The following is a 20,822-nucleotide window of genomic DNA, read 5'->3' as shown; positions in this document are numbered from 1 at the left end:
TGCTATGTTCAAATTTACTCCATAATTAGTAGTAAATCTGGGCCAAGAACCTTGTAATGCTGCCTGACTGGATCCTAGGTCTGCCATGGGCTGTTGCTGCAGGTGAAGAGACACAAACCCTGGGCTAAAGGGCACACGTCCTTTCTCTGGTATCCTTGCTGCTGGGTGGAGTACTAGGTACAGTCAGAGAGGAACTGAAAGGCTTTGTCAAAATCCATAGAACATTTGCCTTATTATGCCATGTTTCATTAATCAAGATGAGAAACAGCCTTTCAGAAGAGAGGTTCATTTGCTGCCTGGGAGGCTGCTGTATCATTGAGTGCCTTAGGGTAGAATATCAGGGTGTTTCATCAGTGGATCCTGTACTAAAGCAAGCGTTTTTCCCTGTACACTGACATAAGAATCATAGAATGGTTTGGGATGGAGGGGATTCTAAAGATTAGCTTGTTCCTGCTCCCCTGCCAGGGACCTTCCAGTAGACCAGGTTGTTCTGAGCCCATTCCAGCCTGGCATTGAACACTTCCAGGGATGGAGTAGCCACAACCTCTCTGGGCAGCCTGTGGCAGTGCCTCACCACCCTCACAGGGAAGAGCTTCTTCCTAATATCTCATCTAAGCCTGCTCTCTTTCAGTTTGAAGCCATTAACCCTTGCCATAACCCTCCAGGCCTTTGTAAAAAGTCCCTCTCCAGCTTTCTTGTAGGCTCCTTTAGGTTCTAGCAGGCTGCTCAAAGGTCTCCCCAGAAGCCTTCTCTTCTCCATGCTGAACAACGTCAACTCTCTCAGCCGGTCTTCGTAGGAGAGGTGCTCCAGCCTTCTGGTGATCTTTTTGGTCTTCTCTGGTCCATTTCTTCCTTATGCTGGGGGACCCAGAGCTGAATGCAGCACTCCAGGTGTACAGAAAAGCACAAAAGCCTAAAATCATAGTAAAGAAGATCATCAAAGGGACAAAGCATTGGCCTGTGACCGTGACCATGGTTAGAAGGTTATTTTAATCCTGCATAATGTCTGTATAGCAGGTGGGACACAAAAATCACCTTCCTGTGTCGTGTCCCTGCAGCACCAGCATTGGTGCAGCAAGGTAATAAGTTGCAGTTAGGGAACTAACTGTGGGCTTCTGTTGAGTGAAGCTTGAGCAGGATGGGTACCTGCAGTGGCTCTTCACAAGGCTCTCCTAACACTGGCAGCAACACAAAACACAGCCAGCAGTGGGGAGAGATGGGGCAGGGGCAGGAAAGTGGCATTTTCTTATGGCAACATGGATTTCTACTAAATAACAGTGAAATTAAGATGTGAGGTCGGGAAACTCTTCTGGATGAGCTTAAACAAGTTGCTAAACCTCTTCTTTCAAGTTCCCCATTGAACACTAAGGGACATGTCTGCTCTAACAAAGGTGGCTGTGATTGTTTCATTTGTTGGGTAAGGGTCACATAAAGGCATGGATATAAACTAAAATACACACAACAGGTTCTGCCCAATTCCTTTAATTTTTGAAAACAAGTAAGCACACCAACTCTTGTGCCCTTTAAAACCAAACAGAATAGTTCTTTGTGGAACATGTTACATAAACCTTAGTGGTTGTTCACTTTTACTTTATTATTTGCAATACTACTGCAGGTATTTCAGAAAAGGGCAATATTGTTTCTACTGCATAAAAAAATCATGATATCGCTGGTTTTCTTGCATTTTGTCCCATTCATATAGTTTCAAATAAAAACCCCCAACAACCAACCCAAACAAAAGGCAAATACTATGAGGAAATTCACCCTCCCACATCCCAACCCCACCAAAGAAAAAATAGTTCTTTAAAAAAAGAGAAAATCAGTAAAGTGTTAAACAAATCAGATACTAAATGCACACATGTACAGTCACAGCATGTTAGTGATACTGTATCATACTTTAGACCATGCCAAACCGTATGTATGTGTATAAAGCTACAGGTGAAATGGCTCATAGCAGCAGAATAGGAAGCACATTCCACAGAGAGCACGTTGTTCCTGTGGAGATATCTGGATGAGTATGACCCTCTGAAGCACACCAAGGCTAAAAATGCACAAGTCAAGTTTTCTTTCCACAGCAGTGTGAGTTTGAGATGCAAAGGGCAATCCTGACTTGTCTGGGATTTTCCTTTCCTGTCTTATGGATGGCCAGCTCTGGGTTCCACCTCTTGGCACACTGTACTGTAAACATCCATCAGGAGTCCTGACTGCTAAAGATGTCTGAAATCAAGGCCAAGTGCAACTTAACAGTCCCACCAACAGTTGCACCTCCTTCACTGATAAGAAAATGTGCTGATGTTTACTCTGGGAGGCAACCCAGCCAATCCAAAGTCCATATGTGGCTTTGGAGACTTAGACCTGCAACTCTGGTGGCTGGAGAGAAAGACCAGAAAGGGAGACTGGATCAGAAATATCTGTGACTCATTAGGACTTTCAAAACTATCTGTTCCTAGGTTTTGGAATGGGCATTTTTTCAGCATCAAAATGTAGCTTCCAGTTGCTTCCTTGTGCATAACTCAATCTGCAGTTTCAGTTCTGGGAGCACTGAGAAGTTATCTTTCTCCAATGGGACTGGGATTTTCATTGGTAACTGCCAGTTCTGGCTGCCAAGCTGAAGACTCCCTGTGAGGCAGTCCAGCATTCACAAGCTGATGGTTCTGTACCTTCATACAGGTAGACTCCCTCAAAACGTCCTTTCCTAAACACCTACCCATGGAGACATGCAAAGGCACACAGGACTTACAAGGGTTCAGGTAAAACTGGGGTAGAGATGTTATCTCCTGGACTCCTACCTTACCAAACAAACCCATACAAATAAGATAAAGTCAAATGAAATAGATCTGTTAGATTTAATGATGTGACTTGATACAGAGGGATTTTATGGAGATGCTTTTGTAGGAGGCAAAATCTCAAAGAAATACTGACCACATGTACAGTTCCATGTAGTATTAAGATGTAGTGACTTCTAGTGAAATGTTTTCCTCTGAAGGCAGCCAGCAGCCACTTTTGTTTCTAGCAAATCTGGATGCTGATATCTGAGCTTCAGTGACTGTGAATTGCAGAGGAGACAGCAGATTTTATGACATGTCATCAGAGCTGTCTCAGGCTGACGCTTATCTCTCCCCATCACTACTGTGCAGTGTAGTGCCATGTTCCTCCCCAGCTTCTCAAACAGCCATTCAATTAAAAACAAGACAAGGAAAAAAAACAAGCTGTCCAGAACAAATGAGTGTTTAGAATATTGGTAGGAAAAACAAAAGAACCAATGCAAGAGACAGTCTAGGGTTTCTGGTACGGAGACTAGCATTTCACACCTCATGGTAACAACCATTCATCAGCTGGGTTCATGTACAAAATCTATCTTATATCGCAGGGGATGGGTTCATACAATGAAAGGGCTTGATATCACAAACCCAATACAGCTCCCTTTGCAGAACAGAGAAGCCACAACATCCCTGTCTTCATTCCTTCATCTGCACTGTATATAAACTACCCTTGGGGACTCCTGTAGAGATGAAGGACCGGTGACTCTGACCTGTTCCACCACATAGCTCCCATTCTGACTTCAGTGCAAGCCTTGACATCATTCAGGGTGGAAGAATCAATGCCTAATCTGAGAGTATCTGGGAAGTATCTTGAAGATGAGAAAAGCTATAGACTGCTACATGTTGTGATTCTTTGACTTCTTCTGAAAGGAGTGAATAGTTGTACAGAGAAACAGACTGGCAAACAGATAGAGAGGCCAAGGCATGCAGAGCTCTAAACCTGCTCTTTCTTTTTGCACTCAGAACATATCCATGTATGTAAAGAAACCTTCATCTCCTGTTGCAAAAGCACAGACAAACACATTTCACTCCAGGAGATGAGAAGTGTTGACCAAAATGAAGTACTGGCCACCCAGAAAGTAAATGAAAAAGATGTAGAGGTTTCCTGGAGACCACTAAGAGATAAACAGCAAAATTCACAGCTCTTGTGAAATATTCTCCATCCAATCTCCAGAAAAGAAGTGACTGAGAAGTGGGCCAGTTCCACCACACTTTCAGACCCGTGGAAGGAAGCAAACAGAGGGTGGGGGGAAGGTAATGAGAGCAGCTGAGGTGGTGGTGCTTCCTCTTGGCTTCACAAAGGTCTCCCTGAAAGAGCAGCTTTATTCAGTGCAGACCTCAGCCTGGCAACAGCACTGGCCCAGGGGAGGCTGACCTTGGTGCCAAAGCCACAGGCCCTGGCTGGAATGACTTCCTTCAGTACCTGTGGGTACAGCCCACGTGTAGACAGTAACATGGGATAGCAGTTACAAGTCATCCCCCCAGCCCCTCACAATTTCTTCCAATAGAGACAAAAGGACATTCTGGTCTCCTTTATATACATACATTAAATGCTGAAATGGTCTGAAATGCTTACAGATTAGAACACAGGTATCCATACAACATTACACCTGACAGAAATCCAAGTAGAAAAGATTTACAGCACATTATACAGGTCCCTCTAACTTCTAAAAAAACATGGACTGAAGTCACTATATTACAAGGAGTCATCACTAAGGTACCATATAATACTGTTTCTTTCTCTTTTACATAACCATTACTTATATAGTAATTTAAAAAAATCACTTTTAAACAAGTATACAATATTCACTTCGAAATTAACTGGTTAATAAAAGTTTGTGCAAAACAAGCTTCTATAATTAAGTGAATTTATTTATTTATTTATAAAAAAACAAATAAAACAAGCAAAAAAAAAACCCAAAAGACAGTTCTTTCAGAAATGTGTCTCCTTTTCTGTAATGGTGGAAATGGTGCCATCTCCTTTCAGTTTGGCGTCACAGTCGTTTATTGCTGCAATGTAGGCTCCTCCTCCAAGTTTCCCTCTCATTTTCAGGTCTGAGCTAGGTGTAATCAACTTCCTGAATTTCTAGAGAATTTGAGAAATTGGAAATCATTACCTTTTCCCTGGTCAAAGACACACAATTGTTACACAGGTTGGCTATAAGCCCCCCTTTGCCTCTCGTTTCCCTGTTACAGTGCCACACAGTTCTTTACAAACCACACCAGAACAAAGGCTGGAGGATGAAGGCAAAGACAAAGTTAAAGTGACTTTCCATGCTGATCTCAAGTTTTCTTCCATGAACAAACACAGCACAATGCTCTGTTAGGGTCTCTTATTTGGGGACATGTTGTTCCTAATGGTAGAGTCAAAGAATATACACTGAAAAAAGAGAATAAATGAGAGTCTGATGAAGTGTGTTAAGCTACAACAATGAATGAAAGAAAATATGTGCATTCAACTGAGAGCTTTCTCTTCTACAGCAGTAACATGAGGAGGTTGAAGCATCACTTTGTTGTATCCAGTCACAGGACAAGGGGTGATGGGATGAAGCTGGAACACAAAAAGTTCCACTTAAACATAAGAAAAAACTCTGTCAGTGTTTGAGTGAGGGAGCCCTGGCACAGGCTGCCCAGAGGGGTTGTGGAGGCTCCTTCCTTGGAGGGCTTCAAGACCCGCCTGGACACGTTCCTGTGTGACCTGATCTAGGTGACCCTGCTTCTGCAGGGAGGTTGGACCAGATGATCTCTAAAGGTCCCTTCCAACCCCACCATTCTGTGATTCTATACACTGTGAGACAAGTCAATCATCCTCAGGCACCCTAGACACAGACATTCCTACTGGTTTACTCTTCACATAGGTATGATTCTGGCAAATATCAGACTGAGAAAGTATGAAAGGGACTGAATAAAATCTCTTCTCTATTAAGATAGGGAGTGGCAATATTTGGTGATATGCCAGGGTCTGGGAAACAGGCTTCAAATAATAGTTGGCCTCCAGATTAAGCCTCCATAATTGCACTTGCTACAATCTTACAGACAGTAGTTTCTTTACTGTTAACTGTTGCATTAATGAAATATGCATGGTTATTAGCCAAAGAAGTAGCTTGGATGGAATACAATTGTTGATGAGAATAAAGTCCCTAAGTATTAGTGAAGGGCATAGTTAGAATGTCCATGAGAACCTATTTATTGCTTTGATGTATCTGTTCCTATGTGTACAGATGCTGTGTTCAAGGCTGGGAAACTGGATCATAGAATGGTAGGGGTTGGAAGGGACCTTTAGAGATCATCCAGTCCAAAAGATGATCAGCCTCGGTTAAAAGTTACATGAAGAAAAAACCCAGAATATAAGGAAATTCCCGTGGTTCCTCCTGAAGCCTTGGGAAAGTTTCAGGTGATATCTCAACGGAGGATGAAGCCAGATATTCTGCCAATGAAGTTATGTATTGTTTATTCAGGACTTTGGAGATCTCCCCTATGAGTAGAGGCACAGTGTAGGAGCTCCCAGTTGCTGGGACAAGCTCTCCTGCTCCTTGCTGCAACCAGGGCTCCCCAGTGACTGCAGATCTGAATGATGGTCACATATTAGGGCAGTTGTTGATGTGTCTTTCTTAATCACTATGGTTATTCCCCTGTGGTAATGTTTAGCTGCACTACCTCACTTATGCTTGTTTCTGCTTAAGAGAGTTACATAGCTTATTGTTGTGATTGAATGCTTTATCTTATTTTCTGTATCATTTTTAAAGTGGTCATTAAACTAAGATTAATGTTTTTATTGATGTCTGTGTCCTTTCAGCTGCCCCCCATCATTTGGCAAAACATTGGGCAACACACTGGGATACCTACTTTTACTGACTAGTAAAAGTCAGTAGTCTAGTCTACAGTACTACAGTACTAGTACAGAGACTAAAGTACTAGTCTAAGGAGCTTCAGATGACAGAAGCAGACTTTCCTGGACTATGAGAAATCTCAACCAGCTGAATAAGGTTTGTCCATTATAACAGTCTCTACCATCTTTCTTTGGACATTACATTTGAGATTTAACAATGTTAATCTCAGCCTGGACCTGAGAGAACCTGATACCAAATGTTAGTAAGTTGCACTGAGTATTTTCTTTTGCCTGTTTTTCTCACTTAGAGAACTCTAATCAGGAAACCTGCCCAGTAAACCTATGTGAGTGTTTGCTACCCAGCACCTGGAGAAAAGTCCTGGCAGCACAAACATAGCTACCAAAACCATAGAAAGGAGGCAGCTGACTATTGAATGGCTGGTACAAACCTTCTTGAGGGATTTAGCTGATGTTACAGACATTTTAAGCTAGTAATTGAGCAGGAACAGAGCACCTTAAAGTGATGGTACTGGTTAGTTTACCACAGGCTGAGGTCAGTAAAGGCAAAAAAGGCAGAAACAGAGAGAAATTCAGAAGAAAATAGAGAAAATTCAGACATCTCTTTCCACCAGTGTCTGTGAGGCCTACTCCAAGCTGCCAAAGGTACATGGCATTGCTGGTTTGATTAAACTGTGCTTAGCTTCATGAAGGTGAAGGATTCATGCTCCCTTCCCACTTCTTTCTTTAGTATAATTGATCTGAAAATATATCTTACCTCCATGAAAGTGCCTTCTGTCTTCCACAGTTTAATGCAGATCCACAAAGGGATACAGATCATGGAGGAGAGTGCCATCATCCACCCTATGCCATAGCCCCAGTCAGGGTATATATACACATTATTGTATTTCAAAGGCTTGTATTTCACCAGGAAAAAGATGAAGATTCCCTGAAATAAACAGAAATGCATTAGTAGTATTTGGAAAAAGACACTGCCTCTGTAAGGAGAAGATGGTTGCTGCTTAGGCAAAGTCAATCTTCATGCACACAGAAAGCAGAGGGAAGCTGTTCAGTCAAGGAAAACACAAACCACCAAAGTCTTCTTTTCTCTACAGCTTAAATAACGTATCTCAGTAGCTTCCACAGAAACGAACAACCTTTCATGTTTAAACCCTATTTACCTCTTGATGACAATAAAACCTGCACTTTGATGACAAACAGTACCTGGGCAGGAAAGATTAAGTTTTGCTACCGTGAACCAGCTGTGATTAAGAAACACAAGCTGTGTTCTCTCCAACCTGCCACCATGAGAAAAGGAAAGACAAAATTTTCAAAGGTGCCTTAATCCACTGTCTGGAGTTCTGCAAGCCAACTCTTTCATCCTCATGAGAGCTCAAATAGATCTGTCTGAACTCGACAGGTGTCTAATCGAGCAGTTGGAAATGTTATGAAAGGTATGCAGTATAGAAACATTGCCGTGTACTTCTCCCCAAAGTGGTGAGAAGAGTGTGCAAGAGCAAGTGGTACCAGGTTCATTTTGGGGTTGGTGAAAATGAGTCAACTTTGCAAATGAATTGGCAGAGCTCAAGGCAACGTGGCTCTCCAGGAGCCCCAGCATCTGTGGTTTGGCAGCTGCTCTCATATACACAGTGGCCAACCAAAAGGTTTCTGTATCTAATCCTCATATACTTGTGAATCAAATTTATAGGCAACTTGATCATCTTCCTTTTGTAACTTTATCCCTGGCCACAGCAGACCGACAGAGTTATCACCAGTACTGTTAGCTTCTGGGGAAGCAAATTCCTTCCACTTCAGGCATACGGGACCTGCTCTCAGCCTCTTCTAGTACTTCTGCTAGAAGTAAAAACATCCTGTCCTCTCTGAAAAATGACTACTCACATAAAGAGAGAGAAGAAATGGGAGGCTGCAAGATAACCAGTACAAGTCTGGAAGACCTTGAGTTATGTCAGGTAGACATAAGCAATGAAGTGAAAAAAATCTCCATTTACAGCCCTGAGTTTATTTTCTTCCTATGATTTTATATAATAAGATGTCTCACAATTCACAGACTATTTAACAGTTTTTGCAGGTGCTACAGAGTGTTTTTAATGAAAACATATGCTGCAAATCAACAGGCCTTTTTCCCAGCAGTTGTGGGTTATTATTAGCAGTAGAACTCTAAAAACACTCACCAAAGGCCCTGTTCATGTCTAAACCCAGTCGTTTGGATACTCTGTACTTACTGCGCAAATACCTGGAGTTAAGACCATCCAGCACCATTTAATCAGTGACAGTGGTTTGTACCCAATCATATCTTCAATGTTGTCATAAAAGCGATTGCTGCCTGTCCAAAAGAATCCCAAACAGAAAGTAGATGTAGAGTGTATGTGTGAGAGGTTGTATAGGTCAGTGGTTAAAACAGTAGAGACAAACGTTGGTTCTGGCAGAGCTGCAAAGAGCAAAGCTGCTGTCTTGTTCCCTAACACATCTCTGCCCTCTGCTCCAGAGGCTGGCAGAGATTGCTGCCTACTGCTACAACTGCCTACTGCCTACTGACCAACACAAAGCATAGGAGTGGGCTAGCTGTCAAACAGAAATGGCTTCTGGTCACTCACAGTCTGAGCAAGCCCAGTGAATGAGGATACACACACTACAGCTCACGTGTGAATCCCTGCATGGCTGGGACACGTGTGAGCTGAGCTTCATATGTTGTTTTACAGAAGAAAATTGTCACTCCTTCATGTGCATAAAATGCTTGAGGGTGTAATCATGAATGTACCCAGCACCCTGGTGGTTTTCTCCTGACTTTAGTGACAGATACAAACAGCAGAGCCAGGGACACTGCTATGGCCCTGCTGTGTTAATGAGGCGTGAACTCCAGCTTCCCTGGATTGATCCCAAGTGTCAAGTGGAAGGGAACATGCCCCACACAGACACTTTGTGAGATAAGAAAGACTTATTGGCACCTGTGCTGTCTAAGGCAGCTAAGGACTTCCTTGGGGATGGAAGGAGGGGTTCAGTCCTGACAAGGACCAAGGAGGAAAAATAAGTAAATCTATTCCACTATCCATGTTATTATGGCAAAAAAGGGCATTCCTGATTTTTGTTAGGGCATGGGAATGTGGAGGGTCTGACTCCATTGTTTTTACACCAATAGAGAACTATCAGGAGAACTCAAAACCACAGCAGTTCTTCAGCAACTCACCGTAAACCCAGCCTATGCAGACACATTCAAATATGGCAACGAAAAGAAGGCACATGCCACTAGCTGCATAAGAGTCAAAGAGCTGAAAGACATACATCCCACCCTGAAAGACAAAAACAGGAGAAGGCAAAAAAATACTGTGTTAGCATGAGGAGGAATATTTCATTGCAAATATGGCTTTAATTACATGGTCAATCTGTTGGTTCCCTGGCAATCTTCCCACTAAAGCTGGATCCTTCTTAAACAAAGAATGTACAGTTTTCCTTGGTTTGTAATTGTGACATCTTTTTTTCTTCCATAGCACTAAAGATTACTTCCTGTGCCAGTTGAATGCTGTGCTTTTGCCTTAAGGTAGTAAGTCCTGGAGCTGAGAGAACTACATTTGACTCGTTTCCAAAGTGCTCTCCCGTCTCTACTCTTCTTTTTCAGCTTCTTCTGTTACCACATCAAACTTTAGATCATTGCACATGAAGATGCAGGGTCTTGGTTTTATGTCTGTGCTGTTAATATTTAAAGAATTAGTTAAAATGTGGGGAAAGAAGGGAGAATCTGAAGCTATTAGAATCACTCTTCAAAGGAGTAAACTGACCTACAACATCTGAACGTAGCTCACAACCTTTAAGCCACATTGCTTACATGAATCATTATTTCTTGACCAAAAAGAAAGGGAAATAAAAATCATCCTAACCCACAGCCAGCTTTGGAAAAATGTTTTCCTGACAAGTTAAAAATTGTTTTGCAGATGACTTTAAAGTGGCAACATCTGCACTTCCAGAGAGGAACCAAAAGCAGGCGCTGTCCTGAGTTAGCACAGCAGCCACACACTGTGCCATCAGCCATCTGGGATGCTCTGTATCCAGTGGTGCCACGTGAGAAGACAATATGAAAAAGGTAAGTGTGCTTTTAACTGAGACACCCTCACTTACACTTTGACTGTGACTCAGCTGTTTCAGTTGTCACATAATCCTTTTCCTCTTTTCCTGTGCTTTTTCTCTTGCTTACAACAGCCAGAACTGTTCAGGGAGCTGACTGGCTTCCTCTGCCTCCAGGCAAGGTGAGGGGAGTTCAATTAATAACATTATGGATAACCTAATGTGATTATGTGAATAATATTACGCTACTTTCTAGGCAAGATACTTAATTATCTGTCACATACATGTTCAATATTGAAACAATAATGAGGAGGAGATTCACAAAAGATCATTGTTAATATAAAGGAATCCCAAGACTTTCCTCTTTGCAGAAAGCTATGTGAAGGAAACGGGAGCTTGAGATCATCTCTTCAGTTGAAATGTGATGCTATTTGGAAGTACATTTCATCTGTTACAGCTCAGATCATTTTCTTCAAATGGAAGAGAACCCTAATAACGTGAAGCAAGATAAATAAAAACTATACCTAGGTTTTCCCCCTGTTTTACTCTGCATTAACTCAGTGAAGATGAGTTAAGATGGACTCTCTAGACTTGAAATTCTAAATCCTATGGAACATAAGAATATTTCAAAGTTATTGTATATAAAACTGGGTGGGTGTCCAAGCAAGCACTTGGCAAAGCTAATGCTGTTTTGGCAAAACTAATGCTGTTAGGGAATGACCTGAAGGAGAAAGTTTACCTGTAAGGTAAAATACCTTTTCTGAATAATCTCAGAATCACAGAATCTCAAGGGCTGGAAGGGACCTTGAAAGATCATCCTACCCCCCTGCCAGAGCAGGACCACCTAGAGCAGGGCACACAGGAACTCATCCAGCTGGGTTGGAATGTCTCCAGACAAGGAGCCTCCACAGCCCATCTGGGCAGCCCCTGCCAGCGCTCCCTCACCTCAACAGGGAACGAGTTTCTCTTTATGTTTCTTTGGAACCTCTTCTGTTCCAGCTTGTACCCATTGCCCCTTGTCCTGTCACTGTCCTATCACTGAGAACAGCCTGGCTCCAACCTCCTGACATTCAGCCTTTACCTATTTGTAAACATTCATGAGGTCACTCTTCAATCTCCTCTGCTCCAAGCTGAAGAGCCCCAGCTCCCTCAGCCTTTCATCACAAGGGAGATGCTCCACTCCATCACCTTTGTGGCCCTGCATTGAACTCTCTCCAGCAGCTCCCTGTCCTTCTGCAACTGAGGGGACCAGATATGATCTCACGAGGGCAGAGGAGAGGGGGAGGAGAACCTCTCTGACCTACTACCCACAGCCCTTCTAACCCACCCCAGGATGCCATTGGCCTTCTTGGCCACGAGGGCACATTGCTGGCTCAGGCTCATCCTGCTGCCCACAGTACCCCCAGGTCCCTTTCCCCTACACGACTCTAACAGTTCATTTCCCAGCCTGTACTGGCCCATGGGGTTGTTCTTTCCCAGCTGCAAGACTCAACACTTGCCCTGGTTGAATTTCATTAGATTTCTGTTTGCCCAACCCTCCAGCCTGTCCAGCTCTCGTTGGATGGCAGCACAGCCTCTGGGGTGGCAGCCACTGCCCCCACTTCAGTATCAGCAGCAAACTTGCTGACAGTGCCTCAGTTCCTTCATCCAAAGTCTGAAAGAAAATCTGGGAATATATGTTTATAAATGCCAGAGAAGTTAAGGACAGAGTTGAGATATATATTTACCCTTGGAAATCTCACTCATGCATAATGCTTTGACATCTTACTGAAGGATGGAGCAAGGCATTCTCCCTCAGTGTGTCCTTTCTGTATGGGATCACAGCTGCTGAGATTGCCTGATCCATGATGGAAATAAGTGACATCTCTCAGTAATAACTTAGGTCTCTAGCAATACTGAGAAAAAGGGGTTTCTCTGTCCTTTGAGCTTTCTGTTGAGCAAAAAGTTACAGTAGAAGCAATGGGGAATGTCAGCCCACTATAACAATGTTGAAGTAAAAAATCTGTAATTAAGTAATTTCTTTTTCCTCTCCTCTTAATGCAGATGCTTCTTTTGGCAATTAGCTACATTGCTTTTAGCCAGCTCTGTCAGCTGACTGCTCCCCAAAATCTCACAAGCTTTGCTACGGAGAACTCACTCACTATCAGGTCCAGCAAACTGGAGAATTAGAGATAAATCAACCAAGGCAATACAGTGTAAGGAAAACAGTCCCACAAAAGTCCTGTAAGGGTATTCCTGTCATTTTGAAGAATGTGCTTTCTCTTCAGCTCCTCATGCTTGTATTTCTTTTCATGCTTGTATTTCTTTTCTAGATAAAATACCTCTCAGTGTGGAATTATTCCAAGACTCCCCCCCACCTACATAGGAAAGGTCATTTACCTCACTGAGGGTAAGAAGCATTACAGACAAATTGGTCCCTGTAAGGTTTCTCTGCTTCAATGCTCAGCTTACAAGGACAAATATCTGGAAGGAATTCTTATTCAACCAGTGTTGATGTCTGTTCTCACAGGAAGCTGTGTCAAAGCTTCCCTAAACCAATTGACAATCTGAATTCCAGTTTAAAGCCAGAACTATTTTATTAGAAAAACTCCAAGAACACCACTATCTGATGGAGAGAAATCTTTATTGGTTTTCAGCCTCATTATTTGTGATCAGTCTAAACACCTTGGACTGGTCATGAGGGAGCAGGTGCCATTTATTTTTTACACAAACAGTTCACATTTGTAGCCACTGCTACATGGCTGATGTGCCTACAGGCAGTAATGATACACCCTTGCTGATATTATCATCGTTTTGGTTAGAAGGGACCTCAAAAGATCATCCAGTCCAACTCCCGTGCTCAAGCAGGTCCAGTTGGATCAGGTCACACAGGAACATGTCCAGGTGGGTTTGGAAAACCTCCAGAGAAGGAGACTCCACACCCTCCCTGGGCAGCCTGTGTCCGTCACCCTCACAGTAAAGAAGTTTTTCCTTAAGTGGAACTTTTTGTGTTCCAGCTTTTGTCCATTGCCCCTTGTCCTATCATTGGACACTACAGAAAAAAAAAAAAGTGCTGTCCCATCCTCCTGACATCCACCTTTTAAATATTTGTAAGTATTAATGAGCTCCCCCCTCAGTCTCCTCCAGACTAAACAGCCCCAGGTCCCACAGCCTTTCCTCAGAAGGAAGATGCTCCAGTCCCCTGATCATCTTGGTGGCCCTGTGCTGGCCTCTCTCCAGCAGTTCCCTGTCCCTTTTGAGCTGGGGAGCCCAGAACTGGACACAGTACTTCAGATGAGACGTGATCAGGGCAGAGGAGAGGGGTAGCAGAACCTCCCTCTACCTGCTGGATACACTCTTGATGTCCCCAAGATGCCAGGAGGATGAAGCCAGACTGTTCTCAATGATGTTCAATGATAGGACGAGGGCCAATAAGTACAAACTGGAACATAAGTGATTCCAAAGAAACATAAAGAGAAACTTTTTCCCTGTTGAGGTGAGGGAGCACTGCAAGGAGCTGCCCAGATGGGCTGTGGAAGCTCCTTTTCCAGAGACATTCAAACCACCTCGACAAGTTCCTGTGTGCCCTGCTCTAGGTGGTGCTGCTCTGGCAGGGGGGTTGCACTGGATGAGCTTTCCAGGTCCCTTCCAGCCCTTAGCATTCTGTGATTCTGTGATATGTGACTTGTTTTCGTAGCAAGTCACCTACAGGTACTGGATTAAGTTGCTATCAAGTCCTGACTGTGTAACTCCACCAAAAATTGCTTTTAACATCAGCGGCCATCATCTCCTCCTTGTCCAGTTACTTGTACAAGCTGTTTTCTTTTGCATAAAATTACTACTTTTTCTTGTGGTGAATTTTGATTGTCTTCACTGAAGTGTATAAACCTGCTGAACTGCATTTGTTTCATTCAGTGTCACACCTCTTATCAGAGGAATGTAACTTATCAGTCTCACACAAACTGTCTCTAAAAAAAAGTTTCATTATGTCCTAGTCTCCACTTTCCTTCTCATCTTTAGTTATTCTTTCCTTTAAAGTGTATCTAAAGCTGATATATTCTGACTATTTGATTTATTCTATCTGTTGTGAAAGCCTTCACACAGAGCACAACAGGATAACATGCTCACAATTGCCTAACATCCTTTTGGTGTGAAATTTGCTCAGTTTCAAAGCACATGCTCCAGGTACTGTGGGTCTCTAGAGGGAATGTCAGTGACCCCAGGTGAGTTCATGAAGTCCTGGGAGACTGTGTCACTGGGAGATCCTGCCTAAGGTTGCTGCACAGGAGAGATATGTGGCTCTTTATGGTTTGCACAGCCAGGCTCCCTCAGAGAAACATTCCTTACACATTTAATTCTACAGCTCCTCAGATATGAAACTTCTTTCTTTGCCTCGCTTCTTGCTACAGGGAGGCTCTAATGGCCCAGCAAGCAGAAGAATATGGGCAGAGTATGGACTCTGCCTCACTTTTTCCTGTCTTGGGAGAATAATGTGAAGGAGAGGAAGATGGTTGACACAACTCTCTGTGTAAGGCAGCACTGAGCAGCCAGAATACCCCTTACAAAGTACCAAAGGGTCCCAGAGTCCATCACCAGGCTGGGTATCAAACATAATTCATAGTTATTTTCAAACTGGTCTGCCCAGAGTATGGAAGCAGAAACCACAACCAGTGTACCTGGTTGGCTGGTGCAAAGCAGATGGAATTTCCTTGTCTACTGAAATATTTCCTGAACTCAGCTGAAAAACTGAGATACATTTCACATTTCCAATGCTACAGAGCAGTCGAGAAGAGTCTCTCAAGTATTTTCTAGTCATATTCCTGACAGTGAAATTTGTCTACAGCAAATGTTTGTGCATTTCATCTGTTGTGATTATAAACAGAAACACCTTTCTTTTTTTTCCCCCTGTAGTAGTACAAGGCTTATCTTACCTCAGTTAACATGATTAGGCCAATGAAGTATGACACAATGGAAAGGCCAAGAATCAAGAGCTCTCTTCTGTAGCCCCTCCGGAAAACCTTTGGGTACATATCTACAACGGCTGTCACGATGCTTTCCACACACACAAACTAGAACAAAGGACAGGAAAGTACAAATGAGACACGTGCCTCATCCACTGTTGGGGTTTGGATCTGCTACAGAACACTTCAAATATCCTCCTCTCTCCTCAGATTCATCCCTGAGGACATTCTATAAGCAGAAGCTCAAGCTGAGAGGAACGTTATTGCAGAATTAAAGAGCCCAAAGCGATGGATTTCCAGATCACCACCAAATCCACACAGCTGAATCCACAATCATTGTCTCAGAATGGATGTGCCTTGTAGCAGATGGATTAGATAAAAATTAAATCTTTCAAATGTGGCTTGAATGAGACTTAAACAATGTACAAACAGTTCATAGGGTGGCAGCAGAACTTCGCCCTGAGCATCCTGCACTTCTGTCACTCAAAGGAATGATATGCAGTGCTATGCTCATTCAAGCACTGCCAAATGAACTGCAGGGATTTGGGAGAAATTCTCTCCATTTTGCAGAAGAGAGGAATTCAACAAAGCTGTGAAGTGCCCAAGCTAAGTACATCCAATGAAGGAGGGAAGGAATATTCTTACTAACTTTAAAAGTCAGCAGCAAGCAGAGGCCTGGGCTTCTGACTCAGGGCTGTGGTGCAAGGTTTCCAAAATAGGCAGTAAAATTAATGCCCAAGCATAGCCAATATGAAATCTGCTTCACTGGAACAGTCCAGGGTAAAATCCAGGAAATGTTTGTTTTTTAAAAAGATTTAAAAATTTGGATATGGATAGATCACAAAAAAGAGCAGTTACTAAAATGCCAAATGTAATGATTGGAAAAGTCATGCAAAATAGGTACTGAAGAGCTTTATTCTCCCATATGCAATCATAACCTTTCTGAACCAAAGCCTGCCATGAGCTGAGCTGCATGCTGAAACACCAGCTGCCTTGTATTTGCCATGTGACAGCTTTCACAATTTGATGGCCACATAGGAAGGGCAACTTCTGTGTTTTCCTACATAGAATATGACCTGCAGAATATGACCCATGTTTCTTGCTATGGTATCTTGAAGTATACTACACCATAGGATTCTATCACTGCCTAATATTCAGTTTCAAAGTTAATTGTGACTTGCTAAAGGTGCTAATGCAAACTGGTGCATTACTGAACTGTGAATTTTAACCAGCTGTATTTAAGTTGAAACTGATTTCCATGTTAATAACTAAAGCTGCAGTCAGCCTGAATCAGTGTGCACAGTCAATTGTAAAGGAATCTCCAGCATTTCATAACCAGGATTTAAAAATAAGAAGCTTGACTCAGTGGTTTTAAGCAAGAAATTAAGGTTCATTCTTTCACTGGGCTAGATGCTGTTTACATCAAGGATGGTGATGTCCCCATGCTAGGGAGTGTGACAGAGTATTCAAACAGTGTTTCATACCTGACTATCTAATCCAAGGAATATAAGCATCATGAAGAACAGAGTTGCCCACAGAGGAGAAAGAGGCATCATGGTAACAGCTTTAGGATAAGCAATGAATGCGAGACCTGGTCCTGCAAAGGAAGAAACGAAAAGAAACAGGTTATATTGTGTCCAGGGGCTGAGATGGAGTCAATGTTCTTCACAACAGCCTGTGCAGCAGTTTGGATTTGTAGGTGGAAGAGCATTGCTGACAGCAGCACTGGCTGGACAGCACTTGCATAGCATCACTTACAAACTGTCTCTATTTGGATCCACCAGTTTTCTCAGTTTTCCTACTGCCTTCCCCATCCCATAGGGGTGGGAGAGTGAGTGAACAGCCATGTGGGTGCTTAGCTGCAGGCAGAGGTCAACCCACCACAACTGTTCTTCCATGGCAGATAAGAGGAGCAACACACAGGATTAAAGACCTAGACAAACCCAAGTCTCTACAAACAGTCTAAACATTTGGAGATGAGGCTAATCACTAACAAAGGCTTGCTTGGCACATCCAAGGTCAAGACATCACTGTCCTTCACATTCTCCTTCTTCTTTGTGTGGAGGTACAGCGAGATTCACAAGCCTGAATAAATAACAGCATGTGGTCCTGTGATTGCTTTGTGTAACTTATATCACTCTGGAGTCACTTCTTTTTCCCTAAGACAGCACTGTAGCTAACAACTTGTGCAAGGGTGCAGTTAGTGGTAGAACTTACATCTTGGAGGCTAGACATGGTGCAAGCCAAATGTCTACTTGTTTGTTCAAAGCCTGCTTTACATTTCTGAGTCCTGCTGCTAGTACATAACATTAATCCATTGGCTGTGTATTGACAGAGATCTTTAAACCAGAACATCTTTGCAATAGCATTGGCAACTACTCAGATCTGCCAAAATAACTTCTCACCTAGCCCATATGCCTTAATTGAAGTTACCCAGCTCTCAAAGTAAGGATACAAAAGCAGTATCACAAGGCTGATAAAGGAGTACCTCTGTGCTCCTGCTGCAGTACCTCCAGTGCTGACCTGTCAACACTCTACTGCTATTTAACACAGTATTTACAAGCCCCTATAGTTTCCAGAGTTGCTGTAGTCTTTTAACCTTTTCTCTACAGTTTCTGTAATAGTATAAGCCAGTTCTCCTGGGGGCTTTAGGACAGGAGAAACATTTTCTACAACAGTGTCAGTGAAGCTCTACTTGCTTTGAAGTTTTCCTGCTAACCTTAACTAACTTCATGAAAGATTTTCCTTCTCAGTAGTTCACCACTATACTGCTCTTCTTTCTGGGCAGCACTCCTGTTTCTTTTTGTCCTGTTGAGTTTTATGTGATGCTTCAAGATGTTACATCCATAGAAGTGCTGAAGAGCTGTTGCTGGGATTTGGGTAGTTACAGTGCATATCATTGAGGCTGGGGTAGTTGTTGGTCTGTTGTTCTCCCTTTCCCCCTGATGGTGCTGCCTAAACACAGAATCATAGAATCACAGCATGGTGGGGGTTGGAAGGAAGCTTTAGAGATCATCCAGTCCAACCCCCTACAGAAGCAGATCCCACCTAGATCAGGTCACATAGGAAAATGTCCAGGTGAGTTTTGAAGACCTCCTGAGAAGGAGCCTCCAAACCCTCCCTGGGCAGCCTGGGCCAGGGCTCCCTCACCTCACAGTAAAATAGGGTTTTTTTAACATTTAAATGGAACTTTTTGTGTTCCAGCTTCTTCTCATTACCCTTTGTCCTGTCACTAGATACAGTAGTTGGTAGATACCAGCCAGAGCCCAGCACAGTGGGGTCAGTTGTGACACTTTGGAATTGCCACATTTTCTTTTCAAATACTCTGTCACTCTATTAGGGTCTTGTAGTTGTTTGAGGGTGAAGTTCCAAACCACAAGAGATAAGAAGTTGTCTAGATAACTGCTCATACTCTCCCACATGCCATTCCATTCATTACTATCCAGCCTTGGGGCAGATCTTTGGGTGAAACTCTTAACAAATTTTACAACCCTAAGCAAGATTTTAGGAGGAGTTTCTTTGCTGCCAGGGCTGTCAGGCAAAGGGAGGGGTTGCCCAGGGAGCTGCTGGAGTCACCATCCCTGGAGGTGTTTCAGAGCTGGGTGGATGCTGCACTGAGGGCAATGGGCTGGTGGGTGATAGGGCTGGGACAGAGGCTGCACCCCATGGGCTGAAAGGGCTCTTCCAGCTGAAAACAGTCTATGATTCTATAAGATGTGAAACTTATTCAGGAGACATAACAGTAAAAGCAGGATGATTGAGATGAGCATCCAAACTTCTCAAATGTTGTTGTAATTAGCCAGAAGGAGAAAAGGGAGGTAAAAGGGTGGGAGAATGTATCCCTCCCTACCTTCTCCATAGGTTGAGTGACATTACTAATGAATTCTAAAGGGAAAAGCCCGAGGTATGGGAGTGACAACAATGCTGTATACAAATACCAGCTAAGCCTCATAACCAACAATACAATCATATCATAAGCTGGAAGAATCTAATAGAACAGAATCATGGTCCTCGTTACTCTCCCTGAGGTGACAAAGGGCACTGCAGGGAACACATAGAGCAGGAAAGAGCCTGCATACCATCACCATGTAAACAACTGGATGAGCATTGTGACCAGCTACCTTGCTTAACTAATGTGAGAAATCTGTATGATAAATTCCAGCATGCTCTGGTCAGATCTATCCTCCTCCCAACCCTTCAAGCCCCACATTGGGTGCCAAACAGAACTGTCATAGTGTAAACCCAACTGACAACAACCAAACCACACAGTTGCTCACCCCTCCTCACCTTGGCAGGATGGGGAGGACAATCAGGAGGAAAAGGTAGAGCTCTGTGGGTTGAGATAAGGACAATGGAACAGAACAGAAGGACAGAAGCAGCAGCTGTAAGGACAGCAAAGGGGCAGAGCAAAGGAGCACTGGCTGGTGCCACTGCTCTGGAGTGTGAGGTCAGCACAAGAGCCCTATCCCTGCCAAACCCAGGACAGGACCTTGTATATTGAGACAGACTTCAGAGGGCTTCCAAAGATTTCCCCCAAGCAGCTGGTTTCTCATTACTGTTATAGCAACATCTTTCTTTTCTTTTTCAGAAGGAACAAATATTTGTTTGGATTTCAGTCTGCCTCCTGTAAAGAGAACTGCATGCTGCTTTCATGAGGATAAAACACTCGAGGGTGTAACTGAGCAATTTATCTCTGCTAAACAATTTCTGGATGATCAGCTGGAGTAAGTTTGTGTTACAATAGCTCCTTGACTTTATGAATTTGGCCCTGTGCATGGTAACATTAATATTTTTACACACATAAATGCATGACCATAAAAAAAAGTTACAGACTGTTCATATAGCAGTTATTCTAATGAGTCAGGTAACAGCTTTTTAGGAGGATTTTTCCAAAGCTAGCTGCAAAGCACTCAACTCATCCATAAGACAAGACTAAGTATTCTGACAGCAATCTCTGGGCATCTTTTGTGACCTCAGAAAGCTGCTTCTGGAACTTACCTGATTCAGCAACTTCTGCAATGGGCACGCCTTGTTCATAAGCCATAAATCCAAGAACTGAAAAGATAGCAAAACCAGCAACAAAGCTTGTGCCACTGTTCAAGCAGCAGAGCATGACGCAGTCTCTGAAAATATAAATAAAAAACACTGCAGTTGATC

The 20,822-nt window shown here is 43.1% G+C and overlaps 1 protein-coding gene across 1 annotated transcript in view; it reads right to left on the bottom strand.

Annotated features, from left to right (window-relative positions):
• Window positions 1-4,755: 4,755 nt before the first annotated feature.
• The window catches only part of SLC6A11 (solute carrier family 6 member 11), a 121,712-nt gene continuing 105,645 nt past the window's right edge, over window positions 4,756-20,822 (bottom strand). Inside the window, exons 8-14 of the mRNA XM_062008171.1 lie at window positions 20,664-20,788; window positions 17,150-17,262; window positions 15,636-15,773; window positions 9,854-9,956; window positions 8,892-8,992; window positions 7,427-7,597; window positions 4,756-4,908 (exon numbers count right to left, since the gene is read on the bottom strand). Of these exons, the coding sequence (XP_061864155.1) occupies window positions 4,756-4,908; window positions 7,427-7,597; window positions 8,892-8,992; window positions 9,854-9,956; window positions 15,636-15,773; window positions 17,150-17,262; window positions 20,664-20,788 (904 nt within the window). The remainder of the gene's footprint in view (window positions 4,909-7,426; window positions 7,598-8,891; window positions 8,993-9,853; window positions 9,957-15,635; window positions 15,774-17,149; window positions 17,263-20,663; window positions 20,789-20,822) is intronic.

Source organism: Colius striatus, chromosome 15 (assembly GCF_028858725.1).
Source record: "Colius striatus isolate bColStr4 chromosome 15, bColStr4.1.hap1, whole genome shotgun sequence".
NCBI classification, from domain to species: domain Eukaryota; kingdom Metazoa; phylum Chordata; class Aves; order Coliiformes; family Coliidae; genus Colius; species Colius striatus.
Note: the sequence above shows the minus strand (reverse complement) of the source record. Positions and strands in the feature narration are given on the sequence as shown.